We start from the raw sequence: 25,608 nt of genomic DNA on the forward strand, positions 1-25,608 counted from the left end.
TTTCTCAGTGTGCTGTGTGTTGAGATTAGCTGCAGGAGGTTTATCAAACAGTTAAGTTTTCAATTGCTGTCTAAAAATATTAAACTACTGGCATGGAGTACAGCAAAGATACCATGATGCTAAGTGTGGAGATAATAGGCATTTTGACTGTGTTTTCTTTAATTTACAAAAATAACTTTCTTTTTGGTGAGTGAAAATAAACATGGAAACTGCACCCTACCTTGTAGTTTTTCATTCTGTTAATCTTTAAAGAGCAAGCCTTTCTTTGTTTTCCTTTGTTATCTTAGGTTAAATCCTGTTTCTTTTTATCAGCCACATATCTTAATACATCTACAATGAAGACACAGAATACATCCTAAGGGTTCTCTAGTAAAGATGAATTCTTTCCTTATTTCAAACAGATACTCCTTTACTTTGTTCTGTGGGATGCTGGGGGGATGTTTTCAGCTAGAACTTTGAAAGAACCACAAAAATACGTGTCCTGGGAATGCTCTCACATGCACCATTTTGTGGTTTTCTCCATCAACTCCAGTCCTGTAGGCACTGGGCAATGAAATAGTTAAGTTCCAAGTGTATGAAAATGATTTCATAACTGCAGACCTTTCTAAAAGGCGGGAATGTGGGATTTCTACATCTGCTAATGGGTTTTGTGGCTGTAATGCTATGGCAGTTCACAAGGCTCTTGTTATGTGGCAGCTATGTTTAAATAACACAGTCCTCCTGGTATTAGTGAAATGTCTTTAAAAATTCCTAAAACTACTACAATATTTGGTTAGATTTGCAATCTGCATTGGAGTAAATCTATATTTCAAATCTGAAAAGACAGCTGGTGCTTCGCATTTGCCTTGCAATAACGTGGGTGGTATTTATTGAATGACACCATTCCATCAGACCATCATCTTTGTTTTTATGTAGCACTTCCAGATTTTAAAAGGGATGGCTTCCTTTTCTGGCTCCCCCCCTCCCCCCCCCCAGTAATTCTTTCCCTTTTCATTTTTCTGTGTTCTTCACATATGTAATACACTGCAAAAAGCATCAATTTTTTTTTCTCAGCTTCTATTTGCATACTGAAACCACTTTTTTTTTTTTTAAGAAACAGTAAATTGTGCAAAATATTTGTACTACATAGCAATGAACAAAGAGTCATATTTTAATTACTAAGAGCTTCAAGTTCTGCTAAAGCTATTTAACACCAGTTTCTGGTACAGCAAGGAGATGGTACAGCTTTAGTGGTAGCAGTGAGGCAGCTTTGCTCAGAAAAAAATGGTGCTGCTTTATATCTTCTTTAAGAATGTATGGCTTCCCTTGCAATTTCTTATCCAATTCTTTACTTATAAAGTGTTTTAAGCAGTTGAGAGATCATAGCTATAAAAACATGAATAGCATGGATAGCTTTACCTTTTCCCATTCAAGTTTTCCAACTAGAGATCTCTGCAGAGCACTACATACTTTTTTTGCAATTTGCTTATGTTGTGTTTTATTCTGCACTGGTGTCTTTGCTTTCTATATAAATATATGCAAGTTTTTTATGACATTAAAAATAGACATTATTAAATGCATTAAATAATTTAGGATTGAAGTGTGATGTGATAAAATGGAAAATGTTTGTTTATTCACAGTCAACATTGAAGTGTGCAAGTTATCATGGTATTAATGTTACTTGATTTTCCCTAGTGCTTTTCCTGCTTTTGTGACCATAATTGTCCTGTTTGGGTGGGCTCAATTTTAGAGAACCTTTCCCCATATTCAGCTCAAGGCTGAAGGGAATGCTTTTATTCACAGATGAAAAAGGTCTGTATACTCTAATGAAAATATCAGGTTAAGGTAAAATATGGAGTGTTTAATGACAAGTGACAGGTTCAATAAAAGCTCCTTCCTTTAGAAGAGCCCTCTGCTTATAGCCTCCCTCTCTCAAGGACTGCAACATTTTGGTTTCCTGGAAGTAAAATTTACCCAGGACCACATTTCAGTTTGTTAGTTGTGGAGACCTGTCTTCTCTCTAGGCTCTTAAAGGGCACTGCCTTGTAATTGATAAAAAAAATTAAACCTGAGAGGACCGTAGGTATTTAACTTTTTTTTTTTTTTATGCAACCATTGTTGGCTTTGGGGTCAGGACACACAAGCACCAATTTCAGATAATTTTGGTCTTGGTGGTTTTGGCTGGAATTAATAATAAGCCATTATGAAAAGCTTAAAAATATATGATCTGCATGTTCTTCGGTTGACCGTCTGCAATCCAGTCAAATAAACACGCTCGAAGCACACAGTGCCCTGCTCTCCTCTCTGTCCCTAACAGGCCTGTGGTTTCTTTCTTCCTGAGGCCAGTAACAAAATGTTCACTTATTCACAGAGCTCTGATGATGGAAATTTGGTATTTTTGGGAGTGGGGGAAGAATGAAAACCATAATGTCTCAATTCTAGCGAGATGGATAAATGGCTTTCCAAATTTGTCTTTTCCTCCTGGGTTCCCTTAAACCACAACTCTCCAGAGATCTGAGAGGCTGATGAGTGTCTGGTCTATAAGCAGGATAAAAAAAACAAACAAACTGTTGGGTTGGAGTAGAAAATTTTTGCTTGAAGTGACTAAAGCTTGGCTATTGTGAAAAATAATTGATCTGCTGTTTAGTCCTAGAAAGGTAACATTTACTGAAATTTCATTATATTTGAATGGATACTTCAGGCTGACTTCTGAAAGAAAGTATGCATGTTTCCTTGTTTTATCACTCTAGCATCTTCTGAAGTTTTCCCAGAGCTTTCAGAATATCCATGCTGTGGGTTTGTGTACTATTGAATCTGTGTTGCAGCAGGTGTCCATCAGTCTCTAATTGTTGCTGGCAAGCTACATGCCCAGATGATATGTAAGATGTGTTTGAGTGCTTTAATGAGCAACTGTAGAAAGCAAGTAAACTTTATTAGTTCTTTTTTTTCTTTTTCCACACTCAAGTTTAGATAATTTAATGTATATTCCTAATCCATGAAGTGTAGACACAAGGATATGCTGTTTGTTTCTTATGATAGTGTATTTCTTTCAGCATGTTGGAAAAACCTATCCTTCCAGTGGAAAGAGCTCTACTTTTAATATAAACAAACATGCAACTTTATGTTCAGTAATGTTTTTACTGTAAACCAGGCAAAGCTCAATGAAATGGACAGATAAGCAAATACCTTCTCATCAAATGAACCTTCTAAATTCATTAAATATCAGCCACGATGCCCCAAGGCTGCCAAGTGTATTAGAGGCATTTGGACAATGCCCTCAACAGCATGCTTTAACTTTTGCCAGCCCTGAGCTGACCAGGAGGTTGTGCTGGGTGGTTGCTGGAGTAGCTTCCAGCTGAAGTAGTCTGTTGTGATTAACTGTTTGTTATGAGACACTGCACGTGCACGCAGTCAGTGCCAACACTCAAAAACCTGAAAACCCAAGTGGAGCCCGGTACATCTGAGCTTAAATTACTGAAGAATTCCCTCTTGATATGCTAGGATTGGATCTTGAAGGTGGGGTGGATGAAGTTTTTTCATCTCATCTCTTGATAGTAATACTATGCCATAATGAAAATTATGTTGTGTTCTCTTCCTTGTAAAGCAAGGTTGTGCTTTCCTAATTAATCTCTGAACTTGCTTTTGGACAGTGAGTACAAAATTGCTGAAGAAATGGTTAAAGTAAACCTTTCCAAGCTTAAAGTTCAAGATCTTCTTGAAAACTTGCATCAGATTTGAAATGAATTGGTCATGCTAGTTAAATATGTTAGGTGTTTTCCTGGGATAAGTGACTTTCAGTTGTGGAGCTCCTGGCTAATTTCTCTTCCATACAAACCACTGCCATATCAGATTCCAGCCTTGCCTGCCAGATGAGTACAGCTCAACATGTTACAGCCCAGAAAACAGTCAGCTGCTCCATTTCAGCCTGGCAGAAATCTATTCTTTAAAGCCATCTTGCATCTGCAGGGTTTGTTCCAAGAACAGTCTGACATATCAAACATGTATCTGCTCTCTGAGCTCAGATGCACCTGTGGGAATTGCTCAGATCTAAATGTTCTTTTCCTCTCACTTCCTCTCCTCGTGCTTTTTAGACATTAGTTACATCACGGAGAGGTTTTGGCCGCCCTGTCCCTGGCTAATTCCCTGTTCTGCCCAGCCTTGGGCTGTCAGTACTCCTTGGGCCTGACTGGGTGCCATCAGCACTTAGGCAAGTGGCTGTAATTTCACTACATTCAGGTCTAGGTCATCCTCATCCTGCCCTCCAGGACAGAGCTCATGGCATCAATTGCTGAAAGGATACCAATTCACTTTGCAATTCAATTTTAAATATTTTTTTAGTATTTTTTTGAAAGGATGAGTTTTTCTTGTCAGTTACCAAATAGGGTGAAAGTTAATATTGTTACATGTTCTCAACAATTTAGCTAAATGTGGTTCTGAGGTAGTGTGAATCAGTGTTGTACTGTCTGCTTCGCAGTGTTGTGTGGGACTTCTGTTAGTGAAAATGCAGCAAGTATAAACAAATACAGGTTCTAAAGATCAATTATACCTCATTAAAATGTATCTGAAATAATTTAATGCAAATTTTTCGTCCTATTTTATTTGGACAGTGGTAGCCAATAGGTAGTTTTGGGATCAGCTTCCCCTCCAGCTCTTTCTCTCAGAGATTCTGTGACAGCTGGCTTCTCATTACAAAACAGGATATACATATGCAGTAGAGACATCAATATGCACCATGATTCATTAGTGATGTAATATTCCAGTAGGAATTTTCATTTCCATCAGCTTTTACAATACATTACAGAAAATACAGAAAATTCACAAACTTTTCATTCTGTATGTATTTGGAGGGTTGTGATTTTCAGCACAGTGTGTTGCAGTTAGTGTAGAAACAGGCACATATTTAACCCTGGCAGATGCTTTGAGAAAAGCTAGCTCTTGTTCTGGTCATGTCATAGCCCTCTGTCAAGAGAGCTTTTTCTTATCTTTCCTGGATGTCTGGGAGAAGTTCCAAAAATGATGAACTTTTATCTACACATTTCATCACTTAGAGTGAGGGGAGGTTTCTTGAGGGGAGGTGAGGAAGAACTGATTTGAATTGTAGCCCTTTTTTGGGAATTAAAAATCATAATTAAGCCCTTCTGGATACTTCTGCTTTTACAGCATGAATGAAAAATAGACAGCCTCACTTCATTATGTATGTGTGAAATAATACAGTAATTATAGACAAGACTCAGTTATTCTTCATTTGTAATGCTCTTTAACTGAAGAAGAGCTTAGACATTTTCACAGAGTTAGTGCCTTAATCATTTTTATCATTCAGCTACACAGGAACGGGACTGAAAAGTTCATTGGACACTGGAGGAATACTGCATAGTGCTAGAAATCAGTGCATAATATGAAATAGCATTATTGTGACATTATATATTCATGTATAAGTTGCACTGTTGGATTTCCATCCCGGCAAGACAGGAGAGCACATAAAAATGAGCTTCTGTCTTACAAAAAAAGGTTTCTCCTCTTTTCTGTGTTGATATGATAAAGTACAATGTGGATTTCAAAGAAGGGTATGAAGATTTACTAACAGATTGCCAGAAAGTAAGCTCAGCAAGGTAAGAAAAGTATCTTGACAAACAAGAAGCCACGCATCATCTGCTCAGATGAGGTCCTGTTCCTGGAGAGATCAGTCCTTTTTATCTCTTCTGCAATCACAGGTGTGCCTGGTGGACTCTGCAAGACAGTAATTCTCCTTTTACTTAGGGGAAACTCATGAAGACAAGTTTTCATACATTAAAACTTAGGAATATTTACCTGGATCTGTTTCTAATACCAATTTCCAACTTCTTATAGAAATCTGATACCTATTTCTCCAAACAACTCATACAAAGTATATGGTAGTAGGGCTGACTATTAAAGAAGTTTATGTTTACCTCTCTCGTTTCTTAGTTTTCTTGGATTTGTTAAGCTTTGGTGCATTAACAATCTTAAAATGTGAGCTGTGATCCACAAGCAGACTGTGGGGACAGTCATGTCTCCAGTCTTATTGAAGCCATTTTTCTGATTATGATTTACAAGGTCTAACTAACTTGATTTTTGCTTGTGTGTGACATACTGCATGCTGAAGCACCAACGAAAAATATACACTTTTGAACATGGAAAATGATTTGTCTCAAAAATGAACTGTAGAAAGAAGGTGCAGCTTTTTTCTCTGTCTAAAATAGAGTATCAGAAGAAATACATGACCTTATTCTTAATTTGATGTGGCAGTTCTTACAGAGACAGAGTCTGTCATTCTACATAATTGATGTTTATGACATTAAATGCATTGTTAAGGAATTATCTTCTCCTGTGTCTGACCAGGAGAGAGTGCTCCATTCAGGATTCTTGTTACCATAACATTTACAAAAGGGAAGTTTGAAGGGCCCTGGCAATTGTAATGGAGAAGCATTTCCCTGGATAGACATTTAGCCATCTGCTCTATCAGTTTTCACTTTATGCTTTGGTTTAGTTTACCATACATTTATTATGTTCAGGTTAGAAGAATTCATTGCTTTCACATCTTTAAGATGAACCATTTGACTTTGTCTTCTTATGTAAAGTAAAAATTGGACAGCTCTACAGTTTTGAACAGACAGCTGGAAAAATTTGTGGAAGTCACTATTTACAGCTAGCATTAGGCATTCTCCCAGTTATCCCAGTATTTCCCTTAACTGCAAATTGAGATTTGTAGTGAGAGAAAGCCATTATATGGCCTGAGAGTTTTTAATAGAGGAAAGAAGACTCCCTGCATCCTAAGATTTTTTGGTGATCCATCAGGAATATTATTCCCCAGACACACTTTCACCCAGTCTTTTCTGCCGAAACATGATGTGTCAGTGGAAGATGAAACCTGCTATTTGTGCTCTTTCCTGTTTGGCAAAGGGAAGGCTTGGTACCCTTCATGACATGCCAGAAACTGAGTGCAGTGAGGACTGCACAGCTGAATGTGTGCCAGCAGCCTTAACCACTGGATGTTTTTTGCATAGGCTTTTTTCCCCAAGATTAGTATCTGAGTTCAAACTGCTTTCCTAAAAGCTGTCAGAGAGATTAATGTATCTGTTGACAACATGGTGTGGTTCCTGTGAGGAGGTCTCTCCTGAGAGTAGGAAACATTGAGGGCCAGATTTAAGCCAAACAATAGGAGCACATTGGAGGGGAAGAACAGCTCTCTTTTCATTTTGGTGTCTTATTTCATGAGCCTGAGAAATGGTAATAAATTTGCATTTTTTCCTTCTTCTTGATTTTTTTTTTCTGTCTCTCATAAAGTTGTTTTTTTTTTTTTTTACTTGCTGTGTTGAAAGTGGTTTCTAACTCATCTCTCCCCAAGAATGAAAATGCCCAATTGCCATGGCTCATTTCATAGTCTCATTGTTTAATAAAATTGCTGTTCTGTTTTATTCTTCTTTTGCACAATAGAAAAAGAAAGGGAGATGGGGTGATGATGGGGACTTCAGAAAGAATTCAGAGCTTATTTTAAAAAAATAATATGTGTGGATTTTTTTTTTTTTTTGGTTCTATACTGTGGGAACGAATACTCAAGCATTTCCTTGAAAATATTTCCTCTAATTCATTTCAAATAGTACTAAACCTAATTAATTTCATTCTAAATCAGTATTATTCTTAAATCTTGCTTACTAAACTGCCCAAATTGATGTCACCCTTAAACTACTTTTTTTCTATGTAGAAATCAATATATTCTTTTTTTCTATATAGAAATCAATGTATTCAGTCTTAAATTTTTCTCTTTGTCTAAAATTTATATATTCTTAGGAGGTATCAGAACAAGTGCTCTTACTGTTATGTGCAAATATTAACTGGAATTGAGACTTAGGCTGCAAATTGTGTTCAGAACTGACAGAAGGTTGTAACACACTAAAAGCCAGCACCAGTCCTTTCATCTCCTTAGTTTGGTTTGATGTGCACTCAGATCTCAATGCAGGCATGGGAAAAACTTAAATATATTGGTATAGCTTAGTCTGTGACTGAGGACTAAAGGAGGATGGTATTAACATTCTAGAAGATGTCTGTAGTCAGTTAAAATTCATCAACAAATTCACTTAGAACATTATGTTGCTTTTCTTGCTGGTGTTTGAATTCTTCCTGAAGTTTGATAATTTTGGGGGTCAGATGATTTTCCAAAGCAGGGCATGAAAAGCAAGGAAATAAAAGCTGAAGGAACATGGTGTCCCAACAACAGGTATCCATGTCCTTCTAGAGCACAGCTAAAAAATGGCAGATGTAATATTTTCTGTAAATGAGACTAAATTTTTGTGCAGTTCCACATTATATTTACTGATTTATTCAGGATATTTAAATAAAAGATGACCTATGTAGCTCTACAAGTACCTGATAACTGGAACTCATGGATAAAAGAGTGGGTGAAAATTCAGCATAAGTTTATATTTATTTATATATGCCAGGAGAAGCAATCTTAAATATATCTGCACAATGATGGGTTCTGATTAGCTCTATTTCCACAGGAGAGCAATCTCAGAATTAGAATAGTTTTATGAAAATGTTGTTGGTTAGGAGGACTAATAAAAAGCCATTTGAGAAGTATCAAACAGCAAACCAGAGGATGCTGCTGTGCCACTGTGTGCATGAGCAGTGCATTCCCACTCTGAATAATGTGCAGTGATGCCAACCACCCACCACAGAAAAGGATGTGGCAAACACAGGAGAGGTAAAGGCAAGGAAGAAAATACTAAACATAAGGACAGGCTTCTGTTCAAACAGATATTAAGTAAAATTAAATTCTTGAACATGGAAAAGAATGAGTGAAGACAAGAGCCAGGGAGTACTTTTTCCCACTTTGCAGACTGAGAATAATAGAGGATCATTTTGGAATATTTGGGGCTAAAGGGAAACAATAACTGTTTTTCCCATTCCTTTGAACCAGTTCAGGCTTTTATAGAAACAATTGGAATTTTCATACAAAGAAGTGAAAATCTCTCAGAATGTGAAATGTTTCCATCTTCTCATTCTTTTGGGTTTTAAGCCAGTTAATTTTAATGGTAATTTTTATGAATGTTATATACTAAGTTGCCTATTTAAAGCTACTGTCAGTGTAATGCTGCAAATACACAAATGAGTATCATTCATAAATGAATATCAAATCATCTACAAACACCTTATTTCAATATTTTTAAGCTCGTTGTTTTCTGATTACGTTACTATTTAATTGTCAAATTTTTACATTTTCTGTACTGTATTCTATTCTCATAATCTTCAAATGTATCCTTATTCTCTGGATACAGTGGAACAGCAGATTGGGCATTGAGTAGTAAAGATATTAAAAACAGCTTTTAATATTTTAAGCCAAGCATTTCCTTAAATTAATATGTCTATTTCTGGTTCATAGCTAGATCCATGTTGTACCAAGGTAGATCTTCTCCTTGAAATGACCTTCATCTGGTGCATCTGTCAGGGGAAGTGTGGGTGCATTGGGGTGATCCTGGATGGCATGAAATAACAGTGGTAATTTATTTCTGATGGGAAATTGTTTTACAGATCTCTAGTTTGAAGATGGGGACAAAGGAGAATATCTTCATGGAGTGAAAGGAATATTTTTGTAGCTTAAAATGTTTTGTGGTTAGGAGTAGGATCTTGGTAGATGGTTGCTTTAAAGGAAGCAGTTCATAGCACAAATGCAGAAGCTGCTCTACTATGACTCACATCAAGGAAGAGGCATCAAAGGCTAAAATCAAAAACCAGAGATGATGATTGCAGGAATTCCCTTTAAAATTGAGGGAGTGGATGAGATTCAATGGGATAACTGCTCAATAGGCATTTCCTCAGTTGTGTTTTTATCAGTAGCAATTTTTGTCCTATATTCATCTACGAAAAAGAGGGAAAACAAGAGAAGTGTTCTTTTATGGCTGTCCATGCTTGGTGCTCTGATGGTTTTGTCTGCTGAAGGATTAAAAATGAGCAAAGAAAGGTGGGTCTTGTGACTTGTGATATATTAGTACAGTGATGATGACAGGACTGACATTTACAAAGAGAGCTCAGGCAAATAAAGCTGTATCAAGGGAATAACATGGGTTTGAGCTTCGTGTTAATGGTGCAGTTAGTTAGAAGTGCTGCTGGCTTTTTCTCTAATCCCATATCAGTTTAGGAGCCTCGAGTCATTGTATTGATATATGAGAGAAGAACAAATCTTGTTACAGTAGCATTTCTACAATTAGCCTCTCCAAAAAACACAACACATCCCCAAAAAAAGAAAGACAAACCAAATAAACAAAAAAGAAACCACAAAGCCCCATAACAATTAGAGATATCTATTGCTTTTGCTCACTTCAGATAATTTTCTCGGCTGTATTGTCAGCTTCGGGTCCCATTTCAATAGTCCATGCAGTGACCTGCTGTGGTTTGATAGAAACGTTGTCCCTCTAGGTTTTAAAAACTACAAATGTGGTGATTTGCAACAGCCAAAGCAAAATGTTAAAGCTGCTGGCACCCCGTGCAGCTGCTAAATGGTAAACCTGGTTGTTAGTGTTGGCAAGGTGCTTGAGTCTGTCTGGGCTGTTGCTAATGAAAAGTGTCTGTACAAGCCCCAGATTTATGACTGATTGCTGTGCTGGGAGCACCAAGCTTACAGCAACAGGAAAGAAGTGTCAAAGAGATGGCAACTATCAGGAAAGGACATTGCCTGTTTCCCACATGAGTAACCACTGCTGCCTTTCCCTTTCTGGACCTGTAAGAGTGTCTAGAACTGTCCTTTTTCTTCTCCTTCTTTCTGTCCTCCTTCAACTAGTGTTGATTAGGATTAATTTCTTACCATTATCACAGGCTCTGTATTTCACTTTGCTCCTGATGTTGAGCAAAAGTGCTGCATGTTCTGGGAATGCTTTCTGAAAGTGACACACCTGGGTGGTGAGATGTGGTATCTTGGAAGGCAAAAGTGTGAATGGCTGGAGTTATTCCCACGTTTTTGTATACAATTTAGCAATTGTCAGGCAATCATAGCAATATGCATGAGGGTTTTTAAGGCTTTCATGTGTATCTAAGAAGAAGACAATGTGAAAGATTAAGCCTTTCTTGTAATTAAGTTTTCACTAGGGTTTTTTTTTCCCTCCCATTTCACTTCCCTTTCATTTAATTAGCTCAATTTGTAGTAATTTGTATCTATCTGGTTATTTTCTGTTGCACTCTATCACTGGAGTTGATACATTTCTTTTCCAACTTTTATGGGTTTGGGTGGGGTTTTTTCCCCATGTAAATACATTTTTTGTGTGCATCCTTCCCACGTACAGAAAAGCACATATTTTTGTTGGCAGCATCATTCATAGTCTTGCATCACTCTTGAGTATTTTCAAGGGACAGTGTAGTTGAAACTATACTCCAGGGACAGTGTAGCTGAAACATCACTGCATTTTCTACCTTTCTATTTAAATAGAAAATTTCTCTGGCCATTTCTCATAAAGTGTTGGTTTCTGTACAGGTTTTTTTTCACCATGCTAATTTTAATGGGATGGTTATATTAAACCTATCATGTCTAGAAATAATATTTATTCATTTTTTCTTTTCACTGTAAATATATTTTTGTTTTTCCTGCAACTGGTGATCCACAAGTGCACGCAGACTCCGGATGTACACATATCCTCTTTTTCCACTGTGGTATTCTCAGAAAAATGTACTCATCACCTTCTGCCATTCCTCATCTTTTCAGTACAGCATATGCAGTGCTGTGGCCAGCTTTGGTTGCACTTCCCTCTCAACTCCTACTGGAATTAAATTCTTCTACTGCAGTCTTTCTCCTTTTGTCTCTTGTAGTTATTTTCCTGTATTTATGTAACTTGTCAGGCTTGAATTGCAATCCATGTGTCTTATTTGGCAGATACAACCTTCCAGATGCTGCCATATGTTGTTCTAATGACATAATCGTCGTGTATCTCAGGTCTGATCTCCAAAGATGAGGAAATGTTGATCAAGGAGCTCCTGCTTGGCAGTTTGTGCCTTGTAGCTCTCAGACTGCTCCTTTCATTCAGCCACCCCTGATAATTACGTCTGCTGTTGCTGTGCTTACAAAAAACCCTCTTCATCTCACTCTGTGTCAAACAGGGGCTTCATATAAACATAATACTTGGATAAACTCAGCCTCTGCCTAAGAGCCAGAGATTTCCCCATCACAGATAAGCCCCATACGTTAGGTCTTTAATTTTACCAATTGAGAGGACCAAGACAGCATTAGCATCCGTGGTTATAGTAACTCCACTGCTTGTTCGTGCCCAGCAATATATTTGTAGCAGCTTGACATGGTAGTTTGTCTCTCTGTTACTTTATTTTCAGAGTCTTTAGTGTTGGATCTGTGTTTGTTTGGGGTTTATCTTGGTACCAAGCTATACTCTACCCTAAAGGTATTTCCTTTTCAGGAGTTTATAAACTCTTCTTTCATTCCACTTTTCAAGCAAATATGTTTTTAGAGGTTTGGGGGTTTTTATAGTGCCACTTTGTTCGGGAAATGATTTTTTGTGGACATCTGTTACTTTGGATGAGTTGCAGAAGGACCCCAAACACTCCTTTTGAGCTGGATTCTGTCATAATTACCATTTGCGTTTTGTACCATGTGGTTCTGACCTTCAGCATTCACCTCATGTATGTTCTTGAAAACCCCAAAAGTCAAAGTATTGTCTCATCAGTGTTAGAGGTATTTCCCCATTTGTGAGTGACAATTTTGTGTGCTTTTCTTGTTCAGAGACTTGAAGTAGTTGATCAGCATGTGGAACTGAATGAGGGAGATCCACCATGCCCACCTGAGCTTTAAGACCCTGTGTTTGTTGGCTCCTGAAATCAAATGAAACTGTAATACCTCCTTTTGGTAGCACACATTGTATATTCCCTTAGGACCTTCTTAGGAAAACATGCAGATTTTTACAGATATCTTACAGAAAAAAGGAAACATTATTTAGCTGATTTATTTTCATCACTTCTCCTCTTGTGAAGAGTAGGTATTTGGCATAGCATCTTTCCTTCTGGGTTGAGTAGTTCAACCAGCACTGCAGAAACCCACCTTCAATAATTTTGTGAATCTTCAGGCATCTTTTGGTAGATTCCTGAGATTGCAAACCAGAAGTCCTCAGTAATGGGCTGACTACAAGTAGAACCAATTTTTCTTCTTCATACTTGGTTCTGGTTATGGCCAAAAAGAGGAAGCAAGGGAACTTTATGGAAGATTTTGAAAAGTCTTTGAAGAAGATTTCAATTTTTCATATTAATTAATTAATCAGCATGCACTTTAGAGTTACAGTTAATTAGGCCCTCATATTTTTAACTGGGAAAAAATCTTAACATTGGTGGATGGACTGTCTCCAACTGTTGTTGAAGCATTTGTTGTCTCAAGATCTAAATGATTGCATCCATAAGGAAGCTTTAAGTAGTACTTGAGGCAGCTGACAGTCCTGAGTTCCCACGTTCCTCTTACCAGTACAAGGTCAGTTCACAAGGAGTGGTTTTCTTTTTAGAGAGAGTTTTATTCCATCTAGGATGGACTGAGGTCATTAAATTCTTTATTTAGGTCATGGCTTCTTGAGGAAATACATGATAAGCAAAAGCAATAGTTCACAGGAGTAAGGGGTTGTAATGATGGAATGATTTCACTGTTTAAAAAGTAATTGGTTCCTAGTGCAAAACACTTCCAGTATTGTGTTCTTCCCATCTGGTCTGTAAAAGTACACAGGTAAAATGTGCTATTGTATTATTTACAGGGTTGTACGGTAAAATTCTTTCCCTACCTAGGTGATTCTCTACTCCTAGAAATACTTTCAGCAGTTAGAAGAATCATTTCATTGCTTTCTCAAACTGTTAACTAATATTTCCCAAGAGCTTACAAGAGAAATCCACCTTAATTCCAAGAGTGAAATTAGGCCATAAAGATCTTTGTGAGTGTAGTTCAAGACACAGTTATGAAGTTTGCCAGGATACCTCAGATTTAATTGAACCTAAATGCCTTGGTGAAAGCACGTATCCCATTTCATGCACTTGTATAAAACTTCATGGCAGATTACACATCACATGAATGCAGGATAGATTAAATTGATACATCATTTTAACATGCATCACTTGGCCATCCCACCACTTCCTTCCTGAAGTGAAAGGAAAATCCCAGAAATGTGCATCAGTCACACCACCTTTTCCTTTCAGGCTTTGAGACAGGCATGGATGGAATTAGTTTTGCATGTGAATCAGCAACTGGATCACAGCATAGGTAGCAAAAATTTTTATTGTGCCTGAACTCTTGGCACTCCCACAGTGTCAAATGGGTTTTTCATTTTCTGTGTGCTGCCACCAGTGAGCATAAAGGCAGAGCTGTCTCCTGTATCCCAGTTAATTCCATCTCTGCTGGGCAATCTCGTGCACGTGGGATGCAGGAGGGTAAGGGAGGGAGGGTCACAGAGGAATTTGGGTAGATAATACACCTTGAAGAATGCAGTTATTGCACAGGTAAGTAATTTTTTCTTTCTGAGTAGCCATCTGTATGAGATTTCTGACAAGAGGCTGTCACTGTTTACCATTCTGGTATTTTATCAAATACAGGAAGGTTTGCCATTGATGTGATGCTCACAGGAGCATCACATCAATGCCAAATTGTTGCTTCCTATAGGAAGGACTGTTCAGAGGAACAGTCACTGTAGGAAACATGTTAGAACTGTAGTTAAATTGATAGAAGATTTTTTTTCCAGAGTTTCAATCTTATCACAGTAAAGGTAGAATACTTCATGTAATTAAATGGAGGAAAGCAGCAGCAGCAGCAGAGGTCAGCATGAGCCTGTCATGTTTTAGAGTTCAGAGCCAAACAGTTGGAAGAACATGCTGCTGTGTCAAAAGGTTCACTTCAATTTTATCTGCTAATACGAGACAGCAGCTTTTTTTTTTTCAAGTCATTCAAATACTAATTAGTCACGAATCAATGATCTAGAAACAAAATCATTCTATAAGAGTGTTTTGAGGCTATGCTGCACTAATGGATGTGCTACCTGACTAACCTGCTGCTCCTGCCAGTCATTTGTGTGGTTTTGTCAGGTGGTTACACACATCATGACACTGTTAGAAGAGTAAAATTGCACGTCTTTTAAATAGGTTTGACTGAGGCAGAAAGGAAAAACTTATACTCAGTCTGTTCTTACTGGGTGGGTTATTCATGTTGAAGTTCACTATTTCTAGGCAGTTCATTCTAAGCCTGGATTTTTAACTTGTGACCTCTATCATATATGCAATAGTTTATGTGTTATTTTAGGAAAAGTAATTATATATGAATATAGATTTTTCAAATGCAGGTAATGTGGCACTGTATTTTTGGTATCACCAGTTGTTCTTCCTCCTGTCCCTCAAGAATTCACCTGTATAAATAGAGCACTATATAGTGTCATGTTTAATACAGTGTTGAATTCACCTCTGAAATGTTTGCCTGGAATGAAGAGTGGATATACCTGTGTGTTAGAATGTTTTATTCTGCATTCTTATTTTAAAGAAGTTTCCATTTTAAATGCTGCTGTTCAAATGTACAGTTCCCACTTCTGTTAATTGACACATTCACCTGACTGTCCATGAATGATGTATCAAGGAGTAAAGTTCATAACTACTCTGTGATGCAGATAGGCAAATAAATATTTCCTATATCTGAAATGGTTACTATTCCTTGCACAACTTTTTGTAACCTTGTTATTCATCTTTTTGATGAGACTTCATTTACGCTTATCATAACCATGAAGTAGTTTTGGAAGATGTTATCAGTGTTCCTGAAAGATTCTGAAAATATGAAAACATATTAAGCACCTCCTGGTTTTGAAATGTAGATCTCTCCATTTGTTTCTTTAGAAAACAGCAATGACTTGCCCTGTGAATCCATCTTGCAATGTAACCATCAGCAGAAAGCTGCTCTGCTTGCAAAGCCTAACAGCTCCTGCTGCCTGTGCTGGTGGCTGAGCACCAGCTCTGCTCTTTACCAGGGCAGTGGTGCCACATGTCCTGCACTAGTCTGATACAAAGCTTTGCATCTCTGCTTGAGCACTCCCATTGAAAGTGGCAGTTTTGAGACTGCCAGAAATGGTTTTCATACAACTATCTTTGGGGATATGGTCCTAGAAAGCAGGAATCAAGGAATGAGTCAGATTCATTTGTTAAAACCCTGTGACTAATTTTTTTATTATGAAGGTTGCAAGGACAATTTTTTTCCAAGTCAGTCTTCTTTTTCCTTATTCTTTATATGTACAAAATTCTTCCAGTGTAAGTGGAAGATGACAATCCTAAATACAAAAGGACAGGAGCCAAAGGGGTACATCTGACAAGGAGGAAAATGCCAACAGATAAAAGCATTTTTGATTCTTCCACTGCTACTGAGATGGCTAAAAAGCCATATATTAACTTCAATGTGCATTAATATCTCATTGGAACCCTATGATGTAAACCAATCTGCAAGGCAAGAAATGCAGAAATCTTCCATCAAGCTGCTCTCTTGTGGTGGATTTATTAAGCAGCTGTGGTCCAGGGCATTCATTTATGCACAGCCTGCTTTGAAACCTTCTGTGAAGCTGCTTCTGCAGAAGCAGGAGAGACATTGATTTTCCTTGCAAGATTAAAGTAAGGAGAGTCTCCTTTACAAATAACAATACCATTATTTTGTGTGTGTGTATATATATATATATATATATATATATATATTTAAAGTTATGCTGCTTGTAGAAACCAGTAAAACATTTTTTGGAGGAGCAGTAAGTTTGTTTCAGTGGTCTGAATATATGAGGCACATCTGAACTCACAGCTGTGAAGATGCTCTTAATCAAAAAATAAGGTTTTAGGGAGTCTTAATACTTGAATGTCTGAGATTCAGACAGCCCAGATGAATCCTTCATATTTCCTTGCGGGCCTTGGGTGTAAAACTTCCTTTAAGACTTAACTGAACAGTGGAAGACTCTGTTGGGTCAGTGTTTGCTTTTCTCCCTCTTAACGTGGAAGCAAATTCCAAAGTGCAGTGCTCTGTTTCCCTTCTTACCACTCCTGCTGCTGAATGTGCGAGCCAACGGGCAGTTCTCAATGCCTGCTACTTTCCTGCCACTTCTGGCTTCTCTGCTTCTTCAGAGCTGCTTACTAATCCTTATTTTCCAACAATCCTTGCTTCTCTGTGCTGTATAATCTGACAGGACTGTGGTACAGCCACACCAGACAAGCACTCTTGCTTTGAGGTCCTGCTTTGCTGGCTCTCTCCTCTTTACTGCGATCTTCCTCTCACTCCCGCATCCCTTCATCATTCTTTCCTTCGTGTGAAGATTATTTGCCTGCAATTGCACCTTGGGAGGGAGAAACACATTTTGGTTGGCTTAAAACTTGGTTGGTTAAAGGGCTGTACTTCCAAACAAGTCGTCTTCACCTCGTCTCCCGTCATTTTCCAGGACAATCTGCGTAAAAAGGATGATCGGATTGAAGAATTGGAAGAGGCACTCAGAGAAAGTGTTCAGATAACTGCAGAGCGGGAAATGGTGCTAGCACAAGAGGAGTCAGCCAGGATCAATGCTGAGAAACAGGTCTGCAATCTTGTAAAGTCACTGGTAGCCCTCCTAGGAAAGTAACCAGACAGTAAAGTACTAATTTCCCTGCTTTCCTGCGTGAAACACAGCTGGCTTTCTTTGGTCCTGTATGTCTGTTCCACTGTTAGGTAACAGAACTCATAAAATCTGCAAAGCCTTCATAGTAAGTTATATTTCATAGGTAAGATTTTCTTGAAATGAAAATCAAAATACAAGGTATCCTGAGCTTTTGAAATATTGGTTTAAGTACTAACTCTTCTGATCTGTCTTACCTATCAAAGCTGCCTTCCTGTGTGTAAGGTATACTTAGATTTACTGTCTTGTTCATTGAATTTATTTGAAAGACAATGGTTTCTATTAGCCTGGTTGTGTTTATGGACCACAGTCTCATTGCATTTGCAAAACAACTGGTTAAAAAGACAAATTCCTTGGCTTGAGCCAAGCATGCACACAGAAAATACTCACCTGTGTACTGAAGCCACAAGTAGAAACTTTCATGCGTTAATTGATTTTGTGCCACTGATAACTCTGAAGAATCATGGACATGCCTGATTTTAGCTCAGGTAAGTAATCCTCAAGAAAGCAACCCTAAGTTATGAATAAATCCATGAGATTTTGGTAAAGCTTGTGAAGCAGTAAGCTTCAGTAAGCTTGTGACATTCTTAATTTTGTGAGCACTCTTAATTTTTTGGGAATTTTTCACTGTTCCTTAGGACAGTAATTAGCAAACAGGAGCATTTGGTCAGTTGCATTTCAATGGAGGAATCTCCTTGTCTTTGTTATTTACTTAACAACACTTCTGACCAAGTGCACTTTAAAACATTTTAAGAGGTTTTTTTTCTTACCATGTGTTCTTGTATCACAGGCTTTAATGAAAAAGAAGTAAAAATTCAAGTTTTCTTGAAAACAGCAATTGTTTCTCTGAGCTATAGTCAAGCTCAGCTGTTTGCTGATGGATGTATTGAGGGTAATTCTGTTTGCTGTATTTTTGGATTGTAGACAGTGGGATGGAACTCACTTTCAAGAATGCATTCTTTCCAAACTTCTTGTAGCCTTTAAAAAATTGCATGAAATAAAAACATTAACTGGGTAGTGAATGCCACTTCCAAGATTAGATCTCCTTGAAAGGAAAACATATCTGACAAAGCATTGGTCATCATAGATGACCTCATCTATGATGAGGCACAAAAGTAATCAAATGGGTATGTGATTTGATGCCTAGGATGTTACAATGTTTTTATTAATTAGTTACAAGACAAAGTGACCGTTTTTATATTCTTTGAGCACCTAGAAGCTGGTGCTCAAAGAATATAAAAATATGTTGTTATAAAAATATATACATATATATATATGAAAAATAGATTGTTGGAATTGGGTGTAACATCTTAAAAATGAGGCAAGGCAGGGAAATGCACAGCCAGAAGATCAATAAACTATCAGGGTGAAGAGAGAGATTGAGAAGAGAGGAAGACAGCCAGGAAAAGTAAGATTTGTGAGTAACAGCATAAAAAAGGAATACGGTAGGTAACAGCATAAAAAAGAAATTTATTTGGATGTAACAGTGCATGCAGAGGTGAGGAGGAGAAAGGAGAATGGAATGAGAGCAGCAGTATTGGAAGAAAAAAAACCTGACACCTATGACAGCAGTGGCTTACTGCAACAGAACTCAACTGCCCCCTCTGACCAGTTCTGGGTTTTAAGATATGAGCAACAAATCAGCAAAGGGAAAAGGGTCTGCAGACTCTGGTTCTAGTCAGCCCTGGGTGACCTGCTGTGCCCCACTTTGTCCAGCAGGATTTTGTTCTGTTGTTAGTTAAATACAGTCAGGTGTATTTAGAGTGGTGGCAAGTAGCTGCTTTTCCAAGGTGCAGAGGAGACTTCTCTTCAAATGTTTTTCAGTGCATATTCCTTCAGTTACTTTTAAAGAATGCCCTCTTTGTTTCATTATGTCCTGTGGAAGTTCTTTGTGGAATTTTGAGAGACAAACACAGGTCATATTAGAGTTTTAAAATGCAAGACTCCATGTTCCATATACTGTCAATGGCAAATCCATTGACTTTTCCAAACCATATAATAGGTTATTAATATTTTTAGACCAAGTGTGAGTGCTGTGTGTGATTTTTAAAATGTTGATGTTATTCAAACTGACTAATTTGCTTTTAATTGCATGCTTTTTTTTTCCTCTCTTGTTTATCTTGTTTTCTACCATTCTGCCACTTCACTGCCTGTCTGAAGCTTTTTAATGAATCAGTGCATGAGGTCAACCATTTTGGCTTTAGGTGGTTCAAGGTATGAGGACATCTCATCTGTGTGTGCCTCTGCCCCAATATTTTGTGTTGTTACTGTAGCCTTGTCTTGTGTAATCCAGCCCTCCATCATCTCATGGTGTGTGGTGTTGTGCTGTTTTATAGGCTTCAGATTTGAATTAGTGTCCACGAAGCCCCCCTGGATTTCATGGTTCTCATCTGTCCTAAAATGTTGCTCTCTTTAATCCAGTGTTTGCAAACATCCTGTCAGTGTGTATCAACTGTGACAGTAACTGTGTTAATACACAATCTGTGTATGCAAGACACCTCCTGCTAAAAGCTTTCTGTTTATTTCACCATTTTAGACCTGTTCTTTCTTTCATCTTTCTCAAAAATAAAATCAGGCATTTCCTGCTGGGAGCAGTGCCCCCATTGAATTGGGCACAGTTTTATTATCCCTACTGATCTGTAGAGCAGAAAGCAGATGAGGCAGTCTTGCATAGATGGGAAGGCTTGAAAGCTCTTCAAGCCTTTCTTTCTAATAATAGTCACCTGGTTTTGATGGTGCACCTGCTGAATCCTCTATGTAGATACCATTGTGAATTCCTCACAGCTGTGGGGTTATTTAGTACTGTGGCTGGGCCCAGTAGTTCAGCCCTCTGTGCAGAAGGTCAGAAGGTGTATGCAGACTTCTTTGTGAGTACTCCCATAAGGCTGAAGGTAGGATTTCTCAGATAAACACTTCTATCATAAAGGTTTTTTTCATTAGACATGGTAAATGTAGATTCAGACACAATTTCTGCATTAATGAAATCTGAGTTTATTTTAGAAAAGCTGTCATTATGTTCCTCAGAGGGGGAAATAGAATTACATAGAAGTTTTTCCCTGCTCAGAAATACAGCAGTAGTTTTGCTCCCTAAGAAAAGCTCTTGGAAGTTTTCTTTGAAAAGAGACCCTGTCTTGTTCACAAACCCTTTCACTGCCCTGGTGCATCTTACCATCCCTTCTCCTGCAGCAGGAAGCAGCAGGTTATCCTTTGTATGAATAGAGTCCTGATCAGCAGCATTCCCAGGACAATGCTGGAAATGTGCTTTGATCTTCCTGAAAGAGTGGGACCCTTTTTGTGGAATCAAGTGAAACACAAGTTTGAGTTCTGTGAGTCAGTGTTGATCAATAATTAGTGACAGGTTCTTTCTCAAGGAGCACAGTCGTAGGATTACTGGCATTTTTTTGCCTTCCTTATTGGAGGGCACAGTTCACAAATGTTTTCTGACCTAACATACTTCATGCTCTCCTTTTCCTTGCTCACTTTCATCCCCATACTTGAGTGCACATCCCAGCTGAGGTTGTTCTGGGGCTGTGTTGTGGAATGGAGCAGTGACCTGGAGCAGTTCATGGTAACAACTGTCTTATTTTTTGAAGGGGTTTTTTATGTGAAGCATTTCACTGCCCTGCTTCATGAATCCCCATGCACAACTTGAGGTACATCTGAGGAAGTGTTGACCTGTGTGGGCAGGACTGAGAAGTGAAGGCAGGAGTTGATTAGTATTATTACTAAAAATATTTTTACCAGAAGTTTATTGCAGCCTTTGCAATGGGCTCCTATTTCTTTGAGTGAGATGGTGCATTGCCTGACCACAATATACATTTCTCTAGCTTATTTTATTTCCTTCAAATTTGACAGGAAGAAGATTTTAGAAATTTAAATGACATTCCTGCTGATAGCAGTGCAGCTCTGTTCTCTCATTAATACCAGCTCCTGCTTAAATGCACTCTCTGTATAATATCAGCTAGCATTTAACTCCTTACCCTAAAATGGAATGGCAAATAAGCACATAAAATAATGGCCATCACCTCATCATTCCTTCCTTCCTTAAGTAGCTACTTAAATTGAAATTTTTAAGTTGGAAGTCTGATCTTGACACCTTCCATCAACTTTTTTTGAAGTTAGGGTTCGCAGTGGGACATTTGAAATGAGGTTAAATATGTCAACCTATAAATAGCTGTGTCTTTATTCATACACTGTGTCTTTCTATCCTACATAGGGCAGATTTTTCCATTTTCCTTTTTTTAAGGAAAATATAAAAGATTGAATATTGTAAAAGTAATGTATCGATTACATGTATTTTCTTACACTCATTCCTTTCTCCCACTGTCTCTGTAAATTATTTCAGCAGGATTTAATATTATTTCAGGTATACATTACATGTAAAATATGTTGATAACAAGACTCCTGAAATTCTGTATCACATATGCCTACTTCAGAATTGTTATCTGTTTGTTAAGGAAAATTAAAATGAAATAGGTTAATAACGCAACCAGAATCTCCTTCACAGTTCTCTCCCATTTCCCTACTGTAAATACAAGGTCTGCAAGGGTTTGAATGTAGAATAGAGCCTCCAAGAGCCTTTTGTCTTATCTGTAAGTTACTGTACTGAAATTCTCACCGAGTTATGAATTGTGTGTGTCGTTTGCACTTCTGTCAGAACACCATTCTGGTTTTAACTTTCTAGCAAATACTATTTAGACTACAATTCATTGTAAGAATAGAAGAGAAACTACATTTACAACAGATTTATCATGCATTGGATACTATCCTATCAAATACCTTCTAAAAATGCAAGATAAATTAAAACATACCTTTTTTGCTGAGCATTTTGTTACTGAAATAGATCTGAAATATTTCCTCCCATCTGTTGAGAAATAATTGGAATTATTTCACAGCACAAATTCTGACACATTAAGTTGCTTTCTGCAGGTCCCTGTAAATGAAAAATATAAAATGGAATTTCTCAGGAACCAACTATCTGTAGATGTTTTCTGAGCACCACAGAAATGTCAGATGTCTGACTGCTCTGTAATACATGCTGGACAGCTTGCTTGTAATGGATGTTTTTTCTCTTCTTCTGTATCTCCTAGTGAGAAATTTGATAAACTTAGAGATAGGGGATCAAGGCAGTAATCCCAGGTATGGCTTGGGGGTGAAGGTGCTGGAGGTTTTTTTTTAAAGATTTTTCTTGGGAGTTTACATTTCTTTGGCTGAACTTCCCTTGAATATCTGCTGAAAAGGCCTTTTCTGTAAAAGTCTGCCAAAATCATTTTGGCTTTTGAGTGTGTGTTTATATGTACACGTGCAAAGTAATTTGAGTACTTAGTTCATATTAAGTAAAATTCTGTGCTAAAAATTTCTATTTTACTTTGTTTTACTGATAAAAAATTTAATAGCTTTTTAAGTCAGTGTCAGCCCAAAGTATAATCTTACCATTGTTTTCCAAGAGATTTACTTTATTCTTTTGTCTGATTGTTCTGCTTTGGTTGGAGAAAGCATTTTGGGTAACTGAAGTTCACTGGTCCCTGTCAGTGAATATGTTTGCAGTAATTTTTAGGAGCACTGCATCTCCCTAATGTTACTTCTTTTCCCCAGATATTTAAATGGATTACATAACCTTTTCCTTTACAAATACACAGTTTTGTACTGAGTCACACTCCCTGCAAGGGAGAGGTAATTTGGTGTGTAATTCCCTCTGCATTCAGTCATGTACCTTTTAAGAGGTGGAAGAGAGGAATTTTTTCTGTCTTAGTTGTGTTCAGCTGTGCTGAGCTGGGGGCTTGGGAGAGTTTTGTTATCTCCAGATGGGAAAAATGAATAGAGAGAGAAATGAATAGGAAATCATGCCTAACAACTTTGAGGCAGAGATCTTTTTCTAACATTATAGAAAAAAAAAACAAAAAAAACAACAACTTCAAAATCTTTTAGAATCCTGGAACTGTTTAGGTTGGAAAAGACCTCTAAGACCATTGAGTCCAGCCATTAACCTGATACTGCCAAGCCCACCACAAAACCATGTCCCTAAACACCACATCTACCTGTCTTTTAAATTCCTCCAGGGATGATGACTTTGTTTTTGCTTAATTTGTTGCTCTCATTTAAGGTTGCAAAGTAGTCAAAATTTGATGACTTTCAGGAGGACCGGGGACACTGAAAGCCTAATTAACCTCTGTACAAAGTGTACATTGAGCATTTCTCCATATAACTCACCTTTTCATTTAATGAAATGAGAGGTACTGATGGAAAATGTTATATATAAATCTGGTGCAAGTGCTGATTTTAAGATCATTTTGTCTGTATTTTTATCCCTTTTTATTGTTTAATAGATAAATACTGATTTCACGTTATGCCTTTTACTAAGTCAGGTATCCCAGACAAAGCTCTCTCTTGGCATCTCTCTGCCTGTTATATTATTTCCTTAAGCACCTACTTCTAGACAGCATTTTATTTGCTGTGGCTCAAGAGAAAATCAAATTCTAGCAGATTTCATTACATTAATGCTTGCTTGTAATTATGAGGACCCACGCAAATACTTGTGTTAGTATTTGTTTAAGCTAGTCCTGTGCTTTTTCATTTTAACTTCTTTTTCAAGTTGCATTCTCTGTGATCTTAAATGTGTGATACAATAATACGTAGGTTAAAGCATTAGAAAAACTCATTAGACTTGAACATTAGATTCATACATATTCTTTTTCGGGCATAATTGATTTTTTTCTCCAAATCCATGAAGTGCAAGAAAATAAATTGTTTTCCTTTCCATACCATTCTTCTATATAGAAAAACACAGAAGACTGAAAAGCTTGAGGTTCATTGAGAATGCCTCTTCATTTGAAGTATTTCCTACTCACACAAAAACTTTCTGACTTCCTAAAGTTTCCCATTGGATTCCTTCAAACCCTTCACTGAATTTCAGCCTGAATTTAGTTGGCTCCAAACTTATTATTGTAGTTAGGTTCTGCTACTTGCTTTCTGTTAACTACAATGCTAAAGATCTGCTTCCACGAGTTTGTAGAGGTGGAAACTTTCCTGAGTTTGCTAGTGAGACTGTGCTTCTTCAGTTGCCACATGTTCAGCCTTCACATGGCAGTGCATGTGCTTTCATTTATTTATGTTCATGATCCTTAATGTCTTTTGGGAAAAGAGTGTTAAAGTTGTATATGGAATCAGCATAACGTTTTTTGCTGCTTGTAGCAAGTTAATACATCTTACCAAAATTTTGCTCTTTGGAAAATCAATCTGTGCTATACAAATTGACAGTCTTTGCTGTGCTGTGTAGCACAGCATTAAATATTTACTTTGAATATTATTCAGTTAGGTTGAAACTGTCTGCCATAGTGACATATCCTAGTTAACCTGAAACTGTCTAAAATGCAGCAAAATGGAAATCAGCATGGTCTGCAGAAAGCTGGTAAAAACTTCCTGAAATCTTTGGGCAATTAGTCTCACTTCTACCTTAGCTGCAGAAGTTGTAACCTAAGAAAGGGCAATTTATTTTGAAGATGGCCATGTTTAGAGTTGTGGCTGGAGTATCATGATTTAATCACCGATCTAGAGAATTTTGTTTGGATGTGATAAATTGTGCCAAATGAGCACAACATGTGCAGCTCTGCACAGGATGTGCTTCATGTGCTGCATTCTAGGGTCTCTGCCTCTGTAGAGATTTTTAAAAGGTGATCAAAATCCAAGTTTTTTCAAGATAGATTATTGTTCCTAGTGATTGCTGCTGTATTCGCAAGGGCTGGGAATTGCTGGTCCTGGAAGATGAACACAAGACAGTTTCCTGAGACTATAGATCCACGCAAAGTAGAATAGGACAGCTTCCTTTGGTATGGTCATGTGGATTAAAAAAACATGAGAATGTTTCATTGGATAATAGTTTTGCTTGAGGAAAATGTGGAAATAGAATTGTAACTTGTTACACTCTTCAGATACCAGTGACCAAAACAGTTCTGATTTCCTCAGTAGAAATCAGAATTCAGTTTTCACTTACTTTTTT

The 25,608-nt window shown here is 37.6% G+C and overlaps 1 protein-coding gene across 14 annotated transcripts in view; it reads left to right on the top strand.

Annotated features, from left to right (window-relative positions):
- Positions 1-25,608, top strand: part of ERC1 (ELKS/RAB6-interacting/CAST family member 1) — a 280,579-nt gene that overhangs the window by 147,592 nt on the left and 107,379 nt on the right. For 6 of the 14 annotated variants that reach the window (XM_038153889.1, XM_038153891.1, XM_038153892.1 and 3 more), the window contains 2 exons: positions 17,403-17,534; positions 19,773-19,826. The exons of 3 other annotated variants lie outside the window; for them this stretch is intronic. In XM_038153889.1, the coding sequence (XP_038009817.1) occupies positions 17,403-17,534; positions 19,773-19,826 (186 nt within the window). The remainder of the gene's footprint in view (positions 1-17,402; positions 17,535-19,772; positions 19,827-25,608) is intronic. 5 more of the 14 variants (XM_038153893.1, XM_038153895.1, XM_038153896.1 and 2 more) reach the window with 1 other exon arrangement.

Source organism: Motacilla alba, chromosome 1A (genome assembly GCF_015832195.1).
Source record: "Motacilla alba alba isolate MOTALB_02 chromosome 1A, Motacilla_alba_V1.0_pri, whole genome shotgun sequence".
Lineage (NCBI taxonomy): Eukaryota > Metazoa > Chordata > Aves > Passeriformes > Motacillidae > Motacilla > Motacilla alba.